The sequence below is a fragment of the Naumovozyma castellii genome, chromosome 7 (assembly GCF_000237345.1).
Source record: "Naumovozyma castellii chromosome 7, complete genome".
Taxonomy (NCBI): domain Eukaryota; kingdom Fungi; phylum Ascomycota; class Saccharomycetes; order Saccharomycetales; family Saccharomycetaceae; genus Naumovozyma; species Naumovozyma castellii.
Genome location: NC_016497.1, coordinates 21,695 through 39,227, shown reverse-complemented (window position 1 = coordinate 39,227; position 17,533 = coordinate 21,695). Strand labels below are relative to the sequence as shown.

At 37.2% G+C, this 17,533-nt stretch overlaps 7 protein-coding genes across 7 annotated transcripts; 4 read left to right on the top strand and 3 right to left on the bottom strand.

Moving 5' to 3' along the window:
- Positions 1-391: 391 nt before the first annotated feature.
- MLP2 (Mlp2p) lies at positions 392-5,599 on the top strand (the record flags this gene model as incomplete). Its single annotated transcript, XM_003677215.1, has 1 exon — positions 392-5,599. The coding sequence occupies one exon, from the start codon at positions 392-394 to the stop codon at positions 5,597-5,599; it is 5,208 nt and encodes a 1,735-aa protein (XP_003677263.1).
- A 255-nt stretch (positions 5,600-5,854) lies between these two features.
- MCM10 (Mcm10p) lies at positions 5,855-7,633 on the top strand (the record flags this gene model as incomplete). The annotated part of the gene is made up of 1 exon (XM_003677214.1): positions 5,855-7,633. The coding sequence occupies one exon, from the start codon at positions 5,855-5,857 to the stop codon at positions 7,631-7,633; it is 1,779 nt and encodes a 592-aa protein (XP_003677262.1).
- Positions 7,634-7,675: 42 nt separating this feature from the next.
- On the bottom strand, positions 7,676-8,542 carry VPR1 (Vpr1p; the record flags this gene model as incomplete). Its single annotated transcript, XM_003677213.1, has 1 exon — positions 7,676-8,542. The coding sequence occupies one exon, from the start codon at positions 8,540-8,542 to the stop codon at positions 7,676-7,678; it is 867 nt and encodes a 288-aa protein (XP_003677261.1).
- Positions 8,543-8,752: 210 nt separating this feature from the next.
- Positions 8,753-10,069, bottom strand: RRD1 (peptidylprolyl isomerase RRD1; the record flags this gene model as incomplete). Its single annotated transcript, XM_003677212.1, has 1 exon — positions 8,753-10,069. One exon carries the CDS (start codon positions 10,067-10,069, stop codon positions 8,753-8,755), a length of 1,317 nt encoding a protein of 438 aa, XP_003677260.1.
- A 117-nt stretch (positions 10,070-10,186) lies between these two features.
- On the top strand, positions 10,187-11,518 carry IMP21 (Imp21p; the record flags this gene model as incomplete). Its single annotated transcript, XM_003677211.1, has 1 exon — positions 10,187-11,518. One exon carries the CDS (start codon positions 10,187-10,189, stop codon positions 11,516-11,518), a length of 1,332 nt encoding a protein of 443 aa, XP_003677259.1.
- Positions 11,519-11,768: 250 nt separating this feature from the next.
- On the top strand, positions 11,769-13,733 carry GUT2 (glycerol-3-phosphate dehydrogenase; the record flags this gene model as incomplete). The annotated part of the gene is made up of 1 exon (XM_003677210.1): positions 11,769-13,733. One exon carries the CDS (start codon positions 11,769-11,771, stop codon positions 13,731-13,733), a length of 1,965 nt encoding a protein of 654 aa, XP_003677258.1.
- Positions 13,734-13,898: 165 nt separating this feature from the next.
- On the bottom strand, positions 13,899-16,991 carry UBP7 (ubiquitin-specific protease UBP7; the record flags this gene model as incomplete). The annotated part of the gene is made up of 1 exon (XM_003677209.1): positions 13,899-16,991. One exon carries the CDS (start codon positions 16,989-16,991, stop codon positions 13,899-13,901), a length of 3,093 nt encoding a protein of 1,030 aa, XP_003677257.1.
- Between the last annotated feature and the right edge of the window lie 542 nt (positions 16,992-17,533).

Here is a 17,533-nt window from a genome sequence, read left to right as displayed (position 1 = left end):
AGAGCAGCCTAGAGTATTCTGTTCTTGCTAGAAGGGTTCCGCCTAGACTGTTGAATGAACGGACGAGGACGTGAAAAAATGAAATTGGAAAAATAAAAAGTAATAAAAATTAAATTGGTATTAAGACCCATACATTATTGGGTGTATGGGTTAACAGTCTTCAGAATGGGTTGGAGATATTTGAGAATAAGGTTAAACAAGACAAGACAAGACAGGACACCAACCTTCTTGATATGTAGGACAAGACAAGAAAGAAAGGCTAAAGGGTTTCTTCAGTTAGAACATATCCCAATACCAATCTTTAGAGACATTGCTGGAGAAACTATTGTTGCTGGAATTGTCTCGTTAGCCAATTGAATAATTTCACATTTCAAGTAACAGCAAATACAAAATGGTCAATTTGAATAATCTGGCGACTTCATTGGAAGTTACTGCCACCGACTTAGAAACCATTGAACCAACCGTATTGGAGAAGATAAACGCCAAGCTGCTCTCCTCCGAACAGGAGAAGGATAGACTGAACGCTACCATTGATAATTTTAAATCTAAAATGTCCTCGCAGTTTGATACTGTGAAGAATGATCTTGAACTACTCCAGAAAGAAAAAGAATTACTTATTCAGGATAAAAAGCAATTAGAGAGCAAGTGTATTCAATGGGAACAGCAATATGCCCAACATCAAGACATAAGTAAGACCGACCTAGCGTCGGATGATGTGATTAAAGAGAATGAAACTTTCAAGAGGGACCATCAACTCCTAACTTCAGACTTAATGAACCTATCAAAAAAGTTATCAAGCTGTGATGCAGCATTGGAAAAAAAATCAACCGCCTATTTAGAATTGCAAAACGATAACATTGACATACGGACTCAATTGAATAACTTTAAATCAGAAACTAAAGGATTGAAATCAAAATATGAAAGAAAGGTCAAAGATTTTGAAGAGCTAAAGAATGCTTACTCATCGATGAAGACATATGAAGAAACATCAAGAAAGGAACTTTCAGAGATGTCAAATAAATTTTACACCTTAAAAACTTCATCTTCAAATGAACTACGAAATGCTAAAGACGCTCTCCACTCTCTTGAAAAGCAATATGAACTACTGCTTGAGGAAAATAAAGCTTTCAAAGAAAGAAATAATGAATTGACTACCACTGTATCGGATGAACTATTCAAAAAAAAATCACTAGAAAACGATCTCAATGAACTTAAGGAAAGTTTTACACGAGAAATGACATTAACACAACATGAAAATGATTTATTGAAAGAGCATATTGAATATCTAAAGAACACCACAAAGGAAACAACTGGTGGAACTAGTACTTTGGAGAAGGATAGACTGCTTCACGAATTGGTAGACATTAAGAAATCATTGGAGAAATCAGAACTGGAAAACGTCCACCTAAATGACTTTATTGAACAGTACTTGACTGAGAATGAAGAATCGACAAGTGATAATGAATTGGTATTACTCAAGGAACAACTAATTAAGGAGAAACGTCAAAAGGATTACCTACAAGAACAAGTTGAATTGTTTGTCATAGAGTTGGAAAATCAATTACCTACGGTGAATTCCTTAAAGGATAGAAATCAAACATTAGAACAAGAACTAATGCAAATTACGGGTCTTTTGGAAGAGACAGAAAGGGAAAGTGATATAAGAATAAAAGAGTTAACTACCGAGAATAGAAGGCTTAAGGAGCAAACAGAAAATATTAATGTGCTAATGAGCCAACGTGTTGACCTTGCACATCAGGTTCAGTTTTTACTATTAAATCTGGACTTGAAAAAGCATCAACAACATTTATTAACTCCAGATGAGATTACATTCCTAAGAAAGATAATAAAAAGTCGAAACAGTCAAAATGACAGTGATTCTCAAAAGATTATCTCAGAAAGATTAGTGAAATTTCATGATATATCGGTCCTTCAAAAACAAAATATGGAACTACTAACAACCACTCGGAACCTTGCCGAACAATTGGAATCTAGTGATACAAAATCTGTTCAGAAAATAACAAGAAATGAATCCAAGGAAAAGATAGCTAAACTGCAAGAAAGCATAAATGGATTAACTTCAAAGCTTGAAAAACTCCAAAAGGAAAAGGATGCGTACAAACTACTATCGCTTCAGAACACTGGAGAACAAACTCCTACTGAAGAATTAAGATCACAATTACAAAAGAAGGAAGAACAATTGACTAAATTGGAAAGAATGTCGTCGTTGGATTCTCATCTCGCAGAAGAAAAGGCTAAGGTACTAAATCAATCTATTATTAAACTGAAGAAAGAAAAATATGATCTAAATAATGCCATAATAAAAGAGACTTCCCAACGAGCAATTGCGGAAAAGAAGAGTAAAATGCTAGAGGATAGTTTAGAATTACTTCATAAGAAGTATGATTTGGCGGTCAAGAAATACGAACATTATGAAACGCTGTTAAATGACCATAATGCTGAAAATATAAAACATTCCCGTGAAAATGAAACGACCCAAGCTAAAATATCTATATTACAGAAGGAAATCGAATCTTATAAACAGAACCTCTTACAATATTCAAAAGATAATGAAAACACCCTTTCTAAGCTTGCAGCCGCTACTCAAGAGAAAGAGACCTTAGGTTCCAGATTATCAACAGTAAAGAATGAGTTAGAGCAAAAGATAAATTTGATGCAAGAACGCGAAACTTATTATAAAGAACATGACAGCATATCTGAGAGATTACTAAAAAAATCAAAAATTCAACTAGAAGATAAGATTAAAGAAGTTAAGGATTTTGAGGCAAAGAAAAACTCCCAAATCAACTGGTATCAAAAGAGACTCGATAGTTTGACTACCACTAATGATAAACTCCAAGTTGAACTAAACAAAGAACTCACCAAAATAAACATTCAAAGATTGAAAATTAGTGATTTAGAAAAGACGCTATCTCAAAATACTAATGGATCGTCATCATTACCTAGGGTTGATCAAGATTTTGAGAAATTGAAGAATGAGCTTAAGGAAAAACAATTGGAAATAAACCAATATCGCGACCTTTTGAACTTAGCGGAAGAGACTAAGAATAGACTGCAAAAAGATCTCAACAAACAACGACAGATAGTTGATGATGCAATGGAAGGAAAGGAGCAGTTGGATCAGCAACTTGCCGAACTAACTCAAGAGTGTTCTTCGATGAACTCACTTTTACAGAAGCAAAAGGCCAAATGCGAAGATGACCAAAAGATAATACAAGATAAGGCAACCGAAACTGAGAATCTTAAGAATAGTTTAAGCTCTCTGGAAAATAAAATTACAACTTTGGAAAACGAGATGGTTGAGAAAACTAAGTCCTTTGAAGAGAAAGAAAATACTTATAAAGAGCAGCTACATAAACTGTCTGAATCGTCTACACTGATAGAAAAAATGGAAGCTGAAAATAAGGCGTACAAAACTTCGTTAGATGGATTAAAGGCCAATATTGCGGCATACGAGGATGCCATATCAGCATATAGACAGAAATTATTAGATGAGAAGTTTAACCATGAGCTCCAAGTCGATGAGTTTAAAGAAACTATAGATAATTTAAATTTCCAAATACACATTCAGAAGGGAAAAAGATCATTCATAACCTCCGAGGGATCGACAACATCAAATGATACCGATGAAACGGTCGTCAATGATACTTCTGATAAAAATGAACTGATACTTGCACTACGTCGTGAACGAGATGGTCTTGATATTAAGTTAGACATTTCGCAACGAGAGGTTTACTCTCTACGAGAACAAGTGGAAAATTTGAAAAACTCTTTGGATGAAACGAGACAGTCCTTTAAAGGTCTTGAATCCGAGGTATCCGGCGAAATGACGACCACGGAACAACATAAGGAAGCCGTTAAACAATTGAATGAGCTAAATACATTAAAAGAAACCAATGAACAACTTCAACAAAAACTTCGAGAAAATGATAAGGAAAATAATATTATACACACAAAATTAGAGCTCTTAAAAAATGAAATGAATCCCTTAAAAGACAAAGTTGAAAGATTGAAGAATTCAATTATGGAGAAGGATCAACAATTAACGCTACTTTCTGAGGAGAATGAACGTTGGAAACTTAGATCAAGAGAGATTTTGATGAAAAGACAACAAGTTGATCTTGAGGAGCACAATAAACTAATGGAAGAACTTTCAACCCTAAAAACACAACTGGATACTAAAACCAAAGACAATGAAGATTTGAATGATAGGTTTAACCGTTTAAAGAAACAAGCGCACGAGAAATTGGATGCTGCAAAGGCCCAAAATGCATCTCTAACGGCTGAAATTACTGATTTAATAGATGCAAAAAGCAAATTAGAAATTGATCTAGACGAAGAAAGGAAACGAATCCAAGAAGTTGAATCTCAATTAAAGCAAAAACCAGATAACCCAGATGTGATTACCGCCTTAGAAAAGGAACTCTCGGATTCGGTAGAGAATTCAAAGAAGATTGAAGAAAACTTGCAGGAAACTGTTAACTCCTCGCTAGAACTGAACAAGAAATTGACAGAAGAAGTTAACTCACTAAAATCCCAATTAGAAACCCTCAAGAATCAAAATGGAGTAATATCTGTTGCTGATGGAAGTGCCATCAATTCGGAAACCATTGCACATTTGAAGGAGTCCTTTGAGGTAGAGAAGACTGAGTTAATAACCACTTTGAAGGAAGAATTTAAAAAACAATTAGAGGAAGAAAAGAAGAAGTTATTAGAAGAGAAAGAGAAAGAATATTACGACTCTAAACCAACAGGAGGATCTGAACCCATTGATATTGAAAAAATGAAGAGCGAATGGGAGGAAAAGCAAGAGGAGATAATCATGCAACGAATTGCTGATGCAGAAGAAAATTTGAAGAAGCGAATAAGGTTACCATCGGAGGAGAAAATAAACAGGGTTATTGAGAAGAGAAGAAAGGAGTTAGAGGAAGAGTATGAAAAAAAGTTAAAACGCCAGGGACTAACGACTGAAACAGCCATCGAAGAGGAACTAAGAAAAGAAGTAGAACGTGAACTAAGAGTGAAATTTGATAATGAACTCGCAGAAGTCAAGAAAAAAGCTTTTCTAGAGGGCAAACAACAATCCCAGATGAAGACCACATTACTGGAGAGAAAGTTGTCAAAATTGGAGTCACAAGCTTCACCATCCAGGACTCCTGACCTCGAGAGTTCTCAAAAAGAGAATACAGAAGGAGCCACTAAGACCACCTTAGGTCCCTCAAAAATAAACCTCCTTCCTTTTTCAATGTCCAATACAGATGATTCTATAGAGAAACAAGTTCCACAAGGTGAAAAAGTATTACAAATTAATCGAAGATCATTAGAACCATCGTTTGGTAGCTCCAATCCATTCACTTTGCCAACTCAAAATAAACCGGCTTTTCTATTTGCTTCCAACAACCATTCACAGACCAAGAAGCAGGATGGCTTGCCAATTAATAAATCTCCATTTCAAACGACGTTATTTGCGCCATTTTCTAGCAAGACCACAACTCCTAACGGAACGCCAACCTTGAAGCGTTCAGTTGAAGAAGTCGACAACGACGACAACAAGGATACTAAGAAAATAAAAGATTGATATGTATATGTAACATTACCCCTATATACGTTATAACATAACATTAATATTAAATGAACAACAACACAACAGCATATTCTCCGTTTAATAACAACAAATATTTGTACGCAACAACGAGTTCGCGTCGCCATAACAATCAATCAATCAACTGAATAATTCACTTTAGATAGTAACAAAAGATACTGAAAACAGTAACTAAAAACTGAAATCCGTTGGGTATCTCTATTAGAGATTACGCCAGCTGTTATACTTTAAATGAATGATCCAAGAGAAGTGCTGACCACAGACCCTTACGATAATGTATCATCAGATGAGCAAGATGAAGAAGCCATACTTCGAGACCTGGAGAATGTTGAACGTAAAAGACAGGATCTATTAAATAGGATTAAGGAGAAACAGGAAAGTAAGAAACTACTGGACCCAAATTTCCAACAACTTCAAGTACCTTGCTCCCCTGTAAAGAAGACGGAAACTAATGTACCCGTGGCAATGAAGAAGTCAACTAATGAGATGGAAATACCTCATGAAAATCCAAATGAGTTGAGGATCAGAGAGAAATCAGGTCAGCTTCCTTCTAATACCACAACTTATTTTATGGAGAAGTTTCAAAAGAGCAAGAAGGAAGAAGAAGGGAAAATCCAGAAAATGGAGAATATGATGAATGCTAGGGTACATACGTTCCAAGATCAGGGTGGCAAACAAGAATTTAAACCCATACAAGTCAATGAAATTGAAGAGTACTCCAATATTTGGCTGAAGAAACGATACATTCCACAATCTGAGTTAAGGAAGATGTTACATAATATCAAGATACTTCGACTGAGTAAGTTATTTGCTAAAGTTCGCCCTCCCAAATTTAGTGAACCACAGTATTCGAATTGGGCAGCATTAGGTATTATCAGTGCGAAAGGTGACGCCAAGTTTACCACCACAGATAAGCCTAAAAAATACTTAAAATTTACCATGACAGATTTTCAACACAAATTAGATGTTTACATCTTTGGTAAAGGTGGAGTTGAAAGATATTACAATCTTCGAGTTGGTGATGTGATTGCCATTTTAAATCCTGAAGTGTTCCCCTGGAGACCCTCTGGGAAGGGCCAATTCATTAAATCATTTAATCTTCGAATAAACCATGACTTTAAATGCATATTGGAGATCGGAAGTAGCAAAGATTTAGGATTTTGTAAAGTGACGTCAAGGAATGGCACCTTATGTAACACACCAATCAATATGTCGAAGGAAGATAGATGTGACTACCATCAAGAGATTCGATTTAGAGATAATAATTCCAAAAGAATTGAATTAAATGGGAGTTTTGCCCTTGGAGCACCAACAAAAGTGGAAAACAATCCTACGTTATATAGGAAGAAGAATGGTGAGACTCGTCATTCAAGGAAGAATAGACAAAACTTTAGTGTTAGTGCAAGCTTTGGGTCCATTAATAAGGATCAATTTGATTTAAGAAATAGACATTTTTCCAATAACAATTCAGCCAAGGCATTTTTTGACGAAAAGTTTCAAAATCCTGATATGTTGAACAATTTGAACAGTAAGAGAAGAAAGATCCAAGATGACAAGAAATGGACACGGATTGATAAGGAATTGAGTAAGGCCATTGGTAATAGAGCTTCAGATGACTTGGGGGAACGAAGTGCTATGGAAGTGAAACAGATGAAGCGTGCTACAGAGACAACTTTACAAAGTGGTGTTATTCAAAGATTAGGATTTGATCCAACACATGGTAAGATTGCCAATGTCTTAAGAACGACCCATAGTAAGGAGGAGAAGGATACATTAAGTGAGCAAATGAGTGGGAAGAAAGATAAAGTGAACGATTTGTTACATTTTAGGAAAAGTCATGTTATTCTTGCTCCTACAAGAAATGAATTAATTGAACGTCGAGACCGTCGAGAGAGAATCTGGCAAGAAAATTTTGGTCAAAAGAGGAAACCTATTAGTGCGAATGATTTATTGGCCATAGAGGGCAGTAGTAGTGATAGTAGTAGTGACAGTGAATTAGAAATTATTTAATTTATAGATTTAATGCATTATAATGTTACATGATAATCTCAGCTATTGTGATGGTATAAACTTCCAATCAATATACCAATTAATATCATCTGATACTTTGATGAAAGATTTTGAATTAATTGCCAACTTGAGTGACTCCGTGACTTGAATTTTGGTATTGATGGAAACGTCATGAATAAATTTTAGTATGGGAATATTATTAATGGATGTTTTATTATGTAGGATAATCAATTGTGGTGACATCTGGGTAGTCACTTGCAATTCAAAATCTGATAATTTTGTAATAGAATTTATGGTCCATACTGAATCATAACTAAACTTTTTGGATGTCTTCATCATGGTATCCAAGTCACATAAATACTTTTGTAGAGATGTTACAAATATCTTAGGTTCATTATTGGAGTTGTCTCGTGATGAAACATCTGAAGTTGACGTCCTTGATAGTTTCTTTGGCAGGGGATAATTCAAATAAGGTCGTTTGGATCTGGGAGGTTCTACATTCAACGTATCAGATTGCCGTATTGTTACATTGTCCATTATATTATTTATAGATTTTAATGGTTTTGCTATTTCGACTTGTTTCTTGGAAATTGAAGTAAACTGCACTGGTTTCAAGATAGATATCTCATTCATCTTGGAGCTCTTATGTGACGTGTGACGACTTTGGGAGAGTAGTGTGGAGAAATTGTTCGTCTTTTCAGTCAGTACTTTTCTCTCCTTAACTGGAACTACTGGTAATCGGCTCAATGATATATTGTTGCTAGTTTTAACGTGTTGACCATCAACATGCTCTAGTCTCCGTTTCGGTTTGCCTTTATTTGGATCGACAAAGATATCGAAACCCCTCTTCCAGTTCCCACCATCTTTCCCCTTTAGCACCCTATTTGCTGGTCGGGAATTGAAATCCATTGTCCTCTTGCGTGCTTGTGTGCTTGCTTGCTTGTTCTGTCAAGTTTGTCGTTGTAGTTCGAAGAATCAATCATTTTGATATATGTATATATTTTTTTATCTTCAAACGATGAACAAAGGAACATCAGTAAAGAAGGGAAAAATGAATGTGTTATATATATAAGTATACTTATATATTGTCTATGCTAAAGATGATTATAGTATCGGTCGTTACCTTCTTGCCTGATCTCTTGTGGACCTTTTCAGAAGAGACGATATTGTTGGATCATGCGAGTTCATCATTCTTGATGAAGGAGGTGCCATATTGGTTCTTGTATTCGTCACTGAAGGCATTGCAGTAATACCAGGTTTGGCTGTCCTAACATGAGCATTCTCTTTGTGCCAATGAGGAGCATATTGCTGTATTTCTCTCTCTTGTTCAGTTTCGTCATCCTCTGGAGAATGCTCATAGATAGGCAATGGCTTCCCCGTATGTTGATTGATCCATGGATAGAATCCGTCTCCAAACCAGAAGTGTTGTACCACGGGGAACTTTTTCAACACTTCATCCATGTACATTTTGATTAGACCCCTCTGCACTTTCGACCAAGTGGTAACACTCGTAGCGATGTCATACAGTATGGGGGAATGTTCAGAGAAGGGACCCGATTTCACTTGGAAGATGAATGCAATACATTGGCAATACAAATTGGATTTGGCATATTGTTTCACGAGACTGATATCCTTGACGTCCCTGGGTCTCATGGGGGCGTTCCTTATCCATTGAGAGCTACCCAGGATGTATGCCAGGTGGAAATGATCATCCAATCCCCAAACACCATGAGATCCTGCTGGTTCCAAAGTATACGTCAGGATCAATTTTCTCACTAGGGCATAATATGTATTGAACAATAGTAGAATATCCGTTCCTTGCATTCCATCTGTCCAAAGGCCTAACATATCAATGGCAGCAATGAATGCCATGAATGACAACTCGTGACCTGTACCAAAATCCAACCTGGTAGAGGAACCAAACGCATTACTTATGTAATAGTTTAATTCCTGTATACAAGGATGCATGGATGAGGATTCTCCGGAGACTTTAGGTAAATATGGGTCTAGTATTTCGTTTAATAGAGCAGGTAATTGAGCCTCCATCTTAGTATGCCAGTCTCTGCATGCCAAATTCCCATATCTTCTTGGTCCCACTAGGGGCGGTGTTTCATCAATGAGAGTGGATAGATGGTTTAGCAACTGAACAATGGAGTTCACCAGTGTCACTGAAGATAAAGTACCTTCTGGCGGTGTCTGTACGTTGGTCACCATGGATATATATTTTTGTAGAAAGAATCTCAACCTGTTGAGAGCAATGGATGATTGGAAATCCTGTGTAGTTTGCGAGTCAAAGATCCTCTTGGCGGGCAAACTGAACTGGGTGGTCTTCAAGTCCAGCACTGCCATGTGGGTATCGTTTATGGTGGTCATTGCGCTTTGTTTGATGGTTCTGCCCCTGTCGTTGTTATCACAGCATAATAATAATTTATCCATTAATTGATGATTTTGAAGATTGCGCCAATAAGAAATTTGACTAAACACCACTTAAGTGGACCAACACGAGAACCATTGCGTCTAAACAAGAAAGAGACGTCGTTCCACTAGCTGCAAATGAGTACCAACCACAGTAACAGCAACAGCAAACACGGGAAGGGTCATAAGAGTATCCTTCTGACCACTCCGGAGGGCAAAGAGGCCCCCCTACACCATTCGGAGTCCAATCCACTCCCCACTGAGGACAAATTGTTGCCTCCTCAGAAATTGGAAGATGCAGACAACATGTTGACACCCTCCAAGAGTACTGATTTGAGTCCCAGAACTAGTGCACCTTCCACTGGTGTGCAATTTGATGCGGAACAAATTGAGAGAGGTAGATCCAGGATTAAGAAGAGTAATGCGATATCGGCGGGGGCTGCGACTATGGGTACCAGTCAGACCGGTGGTAATATTGGCTCGCTGAGTGGGTCCAAGAGCAGATCGAGATCCAGAAGCAGAGCATCTAGTAGAATTAGAGAGGAAGAGTTTTTAAAATGGACCGTATTGAGACAGGATCCCTCTATGAGGTTACAAAATGTCAATGAGAATATCGACAGGTATAATAGGAGGAAGAAGAGAAGAGAGGAGAGAAGACTATTGAAAAAAACCAAGAAAGAAGGTGAATTAGAAGATTCCGACGAAGATGACGAGGATGATGAAGAAGAAGAGGAAGAGGATTCCGACGAGGAGGAGGAAGAAGAGTCCGACGAAGAACAAGTGAGTGACATTGAAAACGATGTAGAGATTGATGAAGCCTTCAATTACGACTTGGGGATGAAAGTTCTACCCAATTTTTGCTCCAGTATCAATGATATCCTGGATACGGCCAAACCATGGATTGCCAAATACGAGGAGTCCATCAAGGGCAAGGAGAATGACAATGTAGAGATTGGTAGGCTGGACGGTGGATATCTGAGGGCGATGCAACTGCTTACCAAGGGTAAAGGTGCGTACTTGAATACAGAATCCACAGCAACACCTACGCCTGCTGGTCGATGCTACATACTATACACAGACCTGTCGAGCGAGTCCACGTATGCCCTCACGTACACTATGGGGGCCGTAATAAACAACGGGGACACATTATATGTGGTGCATTCGGAGAACTCTAACATATTCGACGAACCGCTCATGTTGAAGAACGTGGGCAGGATCAGAAAGCATGTCATGCACATGTTCGACTGTATCAGTGCAGTGGTGGACGACGTGGACGTGGTGGCCCTGTCCTTGACACACCCATACCCAAAGCACCTGCTGAACGAGATGATCCATGGTCTGAAACCAGTGGCCCTCTGTGTCCCATTGTCCATCATGCTTTCCAGTCTGCAGAACTTTGTGTGTTCTGTGCCCACCCTGGTGATCCGCAAGAAGCTGAAGAGGGCCAAGAGGAAGGGGATCACCGACTGAGCCCTCCTGTTAATATCCTGTACATCTGCCTCTCTCTATATGTCTCAATATATAAATATATATTTATATATATATATAACTATAACCATTATCCGCTATACCGACATCGCGTGTCAAACAGGAACATCGCCCTTTGATGGTTGATGCTAACAAGAGTGAAGAACTCATTATAACAGGGTTTGGTGGATAAGAGGACCCATTGGTGCTCAAACAAGAAAGTAAGGTAGTTACTTAGTCGTCCTGTCTAAGTATGTTCTCCAGAGGTTCCAAATCAATGCTCTCCAAGGGGCTGGCTGTAGTCACCGTCGTCTCCCTTGGGACAGGCGTGTACTTCCTTCAAAGGAGCAAGAAAACCTCCTTCCATAACTTCCAAAGCCAGCATACACCAGGACTGGTCTCACCCGTGGACACTCTGCAAGTGTCCCTTCCGACAAGAAGCAAACTCTTGCAACAATTGAAGGAAAAGGGTCAATTCGATGTCTTGATCATTGGTGGGGGCGCTACAGGTACAGGCTGTGCAGTGGATGCTGCTACAAGAGGTTTACAAGTGGCCCTTGTGGAACAAAACGATTTTGCCTCAGGGACATCGTCCAAATCCACCAAGATGGCTCATGGAGGTGTCCGTTATTTGGAAAAGGCATTTTTCCAATTATCTAAGAGTCAATTGGACCTGGTCATTGAAGCATTGAATGAGAGAGCTCATTTGTTGAACACGGCTCCTCATTTGTGCAAGATATTACCCATCCTGATCCCAGTGTACACTTATTGGCAAGTCCCCTATTTCTATGCAGGTTGTAAATTATACGATCTGTTTGCTGGTAATCAAAATTTGAAGAATTCTTATCTCCTATCGAGATCTAATGCCATTGAGTTGGCACCCATGTTGGAAGCTACGAATTTGAAAGCCGCTTTGGTGTATCATGATGGTTCATTTAATGACTCCAGATTGAACGCCACTTTGGCTATCACGGCCATTGAAAGAGGTGCTACCGTCTTGAATTATGTGGAGGTACAGAAATTATTGAAAGATTCAGAGACAGGGACCATTAATGGTGTGACTGTAAGAGATATTGAAACTGGTGATACAATGGATGTGCTTTCCAAAGTGGTTGTCAATGCAACGGGCCCCTTTAGTGATAAGATTTTACAAATGGATAAGAATCCCACGGGGCTCCCCGATGATATGAATTTGAATCCTAAGATGATCAATCCAGAAGATATTTCTTCCAAGATTGCTGTCAAGAATCCAAATATGGTAGTCCCCTCATCTGGTGTTCACATTATCTTACCATCTTACTATTGTCCAAAACAAATGGGATTATTAGATGTGAGAACTTCAGATGGTAGAGTCATGTTCTTTTTACCATGGCAGGGCAAAGTAATTGCAGGAACTACAGATATCCCTATGAATCAAGTTCCAGAGACCCCCGTGGCTAAGGAAGCTGATATTCAAGACATTTTGAAGGAATTACAACATTACATTAAGTTCCCTGTCAAACGTGAAGATGTACTAAGTGCCTGGGCTGGTATTAGACCCTTGGTAAGAGATCCAAGATTGGTATCACCAGATGAGAAAAAAGTCTTGGGGTCCACTCAAGGTTTAGTTAGATCACATTTTATCTTTACATCTGATAATGGATTAGTAACCATTGCCGGTGGTAAATGGACTACATACAGAGAAATGGCCGAGGAAACCATTGATGAAGTGGTAAAAAATGGTGCATTCGTGGATGCCAAACCTTGCATTACAAGAGAATTGAAATTAGCAGGTGCTGAATTTTGGGATCCAAACATTTCTGCATTATTATCTCAAAAATATAATCTTCCATCAATGATGGCAAATTATTTGTCAGACAATTATGGTACGAGAAGTCCCATTATTTGTGAGTTATTCTTGAACGATGAAATTAATAAATTGCCAGTACTCTTGGCTGGAGAGGAAAAGGAACAAATATTAGGAAACACTGATTTTAATACTTTCCGTTATCCTATTACTATAGGTGAACTGAAGTATTCCATGAGATATGAATATGCTAGAACGGCATTGGATTTCTTAATGAGAAGAACTCGATTTGCCTTCTTAGATGCAAAGGAGGCCTTAAGAGCTGTGTCAGGTACAGTTAAGATTATGGGTGACGAATTCAATTGGTCTTCTGAAAGGAGACAAGAGGAAAAGGAGAAAACCATCCAATTTATCAAATCATTTGGAGTTTAGGCTCACAGGCGTAGTTATTATTCTTTATTAGTTTTTTTATTATTATTATTGTTATTATTCGTATTATATCATTTTTCTTATATTCATTAAAACTTTCTCAATTCTATATGCTTCTAAAATTTACGCTCGATAAATAATTATTTATGTGTTTGTATATGATTTAATTTATTCATAAAGTCTTTCATAGAATAGCACGTATACATCCTTACTGGAAACTTTCGAAATACCATTATCAATGTCACCATGGTTCCCCTCGGCCTTCACAACTTCATCATCGAAATAATACCATCTTTGTTGGTTATGATTCAAATTATGGCCTGGCTCCTTATTGACCAATGAAGTATAATGACCACTAATTAAATTACCTGTATGGTTCACAATACCATATAACTTATACTTGGCAACTTCATTATTCTTTAAAACAATGTTTAGGATCAATGGGTATGTAATGACAGTCTTATTCTTCTTCGTCAAATCATAAAAAAATCGGGAAAGGTGGATAACCAGGACTGGTGGAAGCATAATAAAATTCAACGTTTTTATGGTAATCAACTTCTTTGTTTTCCATTGTTGCTCATGCTTAATCTTAGAAGTGGAATTCGTTGACGATGATCCTGATTTTCTAAACGGCGATAAAGATCTGTGTGGTCTTGTAGGTAAGCCAAAAAACCTAGACTTGTGCCTATGTTCTTCACCTTGTCTTTTCTTCTTCACTGATTGATCTGTATTAACTCTGACTCGATCTTGGGCATTGGATCCACAATTAGGGCAATCCCACGCGTTTTCTCCAGAAAGCATTTCATCATTGGTAAACATATTTATGCAATCCTCTAACTTAACTCTTTTTGATCTGGAAAATCCTGTGGGAGATGGTTTTGGGATGGCTAATGATAGGACATAAAATGTAGAATAATTGAAAGAAGAATGTCCACAACGTTGACATTGTAATCCATTTTCAATTTGTCCCTGAAATATTTCATCAATGGGTGATAACCCATTCCCAATCACACTTTTCTCAAACCAATGCTTATATTCCTCGTGTTGCACTCGTAAATGATTAGTATCATATAACATTAAACTTGGATATTCGTTTACCACTTCTTGTTGATTAGAAAGTTCATCATGTAATCTGTCCAAGATTATCATCAAAAATTCTTGAGTATCCTGTTGATCATCTGGTATTTTTAAATCAGGTCTTAAAACATTACAATTTTTCAAGAATGATGTTGGAACCACCGAACATCCCCCATTCAGGTACATTTTTTTAAATAATAAATTGAATGAATTGGAGATCATCGGGGAGTTAGGAAATTTGGATCCATTTAAGAATGAAGAGTATTTTGAAGTTAAGAACAAATCTCTAAATCTTCTAGTAGCAAATAAACATTGCAACATGCTGTTAATATAACATGTATTACCCAGATTTCTTAATCCTGTAATTGATAAAGAAACATATAAGTTTGGACTTCTTTCAATAGTTGGGATAGATGGTCTTCTTGTCAGCGTAGTAGTTTGTTGCAAATGTGGTGGTATTTGATAATTTCTTTCATGAAGTAAGGGTCTTGCTGAATGTAAATTCATTAAAGTCTTCTTTGGACGGTTTACGTCGTCAACTATTCTTGGCTTTACTGGTGGACTCGGAGGAACAGGTAGTAATGCTGGTGGAGGTGGAGGAGGCCTTTTTCTAATCCTAACTGGAAGTTCAGGAGGCCTCCATGATGGTGGTTCCAAGACATGCTTATTTTTCGTTTCTTCAAATTCTTCAGGAGTTTCTGATTTGAGAGCCTTATCATAAGGTCTATATAGATAATCTGGAATATTAATATCATATTCTTTGGCATAATGATGTAAAAAGACTTTCCATTTATCATATCCTCCTAATAAATATGTAGGAGTAGATCGAAGAATATTTGTTGTCTCTGTCGTTAAAAGATAAAACAGCGTAAAATTATAATCAAAATCAGAATGCATGTATGTCTTCATATCTGTGTAGTAAACGACATATTCAAATTCGTGTCTACGATTGAATAATTCATTATCAAGTAATTTTTCTAACGTTTCCATGTTATAGATGGGTGTACTTGTGGCAGAGTCCCATAACAGATGTGGGTCAATGGATACAACGTTTGGTGCAACAATATGATTGAGAGCAGTTCTTTTTGACCATCTCAAATCAATCAATAACAATTTTATCCGTTCAGGTGGACATGATAGGATGGATAACAATTCTTGCGCTGTTATAATACTTTGCTTTTGTAATCTTTGCAAGTCTTGAATATAATCTGTGCTATCATAAAACTGGTTAAGTTTATCGGTACTCTCTTCATCTATCATATAAACAGAATGATAAGAATCCTTCCTATGGGTTTGTGACCTATCGGCATTCGTTTCTCGAAAGGATCTATTATTAGATGGTTCTCTAACCAAGGGGATATCATTGTCTAAACTTATTACAGATTGGAATGGTGAGTTGAAATCCTTTGAGTTTTTCAAACTTGTTGTTGTCGGTGATAATTCAGGTATACTAGGTTGCTTTAATAAATCTGTTCTTTCTTGAATGTCTGCTTCGTATGGTATTACAGGTGGAGGTAATGTTTCGTTCCCCAGCACAGCCAATTTCAATTGATCTGTAGGTTCTAAAGGGGGAGCAGTCCATAATGGTGAAGACATATCATTTTCCTCATTAATAACATCACTGTCGCTGTGTTCAAAGGAATTGTTCATTAAAATCTTACGCGGTGGGCTTTTCAGATTCCGATCTGATACAGACAGTGAATGTAATTGTTCTGTAAGGTCATTACTGTCAGGTACTGAATATGCCCTTTGTCTAACTATTCGATTATTTGTTTCGTTAATTTCCCTTTCTGCCGTCTTTTCCAATATTGTTTCAATTTCATCTTTAACCATCAGAAGTACATTTGTCATACTTGCCTGATTTTCGTAAAGTTTCTTCAAATCAGAATATATACCATATGATTTATTTCTTGATTGAAATTGGATAGATTGAGGCATTATCAGGAACAAATAGTAACACCCAACAATAAAGGAAGTTAAGGCATCTTTATTGTTTCCCTCATGACCAAAATGTAAAAACAGTTCAAAAAGGTATTCTGTATGTTCTAATAGATCCAACAACTTCTCTAATTTTAATTGTGGGTAATAATGTTTAATATCTTCCTTGTATACGCTTTGGATTCGTCGGAGCAGCTCATTAGAGTACTCAGGGGTAAAAGTGGACTTCTCATAAGCCGAGGGCATTTATCAATATGGTTGTATAATTAGTAAATCCAGAGACACCAGTTCGTAATGTAATCTCACCTGATCCTTGCGAGATCTGCCCGTGTATGTTGAGATAATTGGTGCTGATTTCCCAAGTAGATATTAGGAAATAAAATAAGTGTATAGCAGTGGCCTATTAGTATTTCAAGTCCTAATAGGTTCCTTCAATGTAGAGATATAAAGGTATTTCAAAGCTGTTCCATCGTTTGTATAACCTTCCCATTTTTACTAAATGATCTATACGCCTCTATTGATGTCCCGCATCGTACATAATGATCCCTAAACGACACAGAGAAAACAGAAGAACTGAAATAACTAGTTTAAAAGGAATGTGGTAGTTGGTATTGAAATGGTCACTTTTCCCATTTTTAGTTGAATCGGGGACATCTGTTTTTACCATTTATTTATCTTTGAAAAGAATTTATAAAAAAAAATATATGAGTTTAACATGCTAAAAAAAATTGGCTTCAAAAAGAAATAACCAACTGGAATTTAATACATGTGGTACTATAAGTTATCTC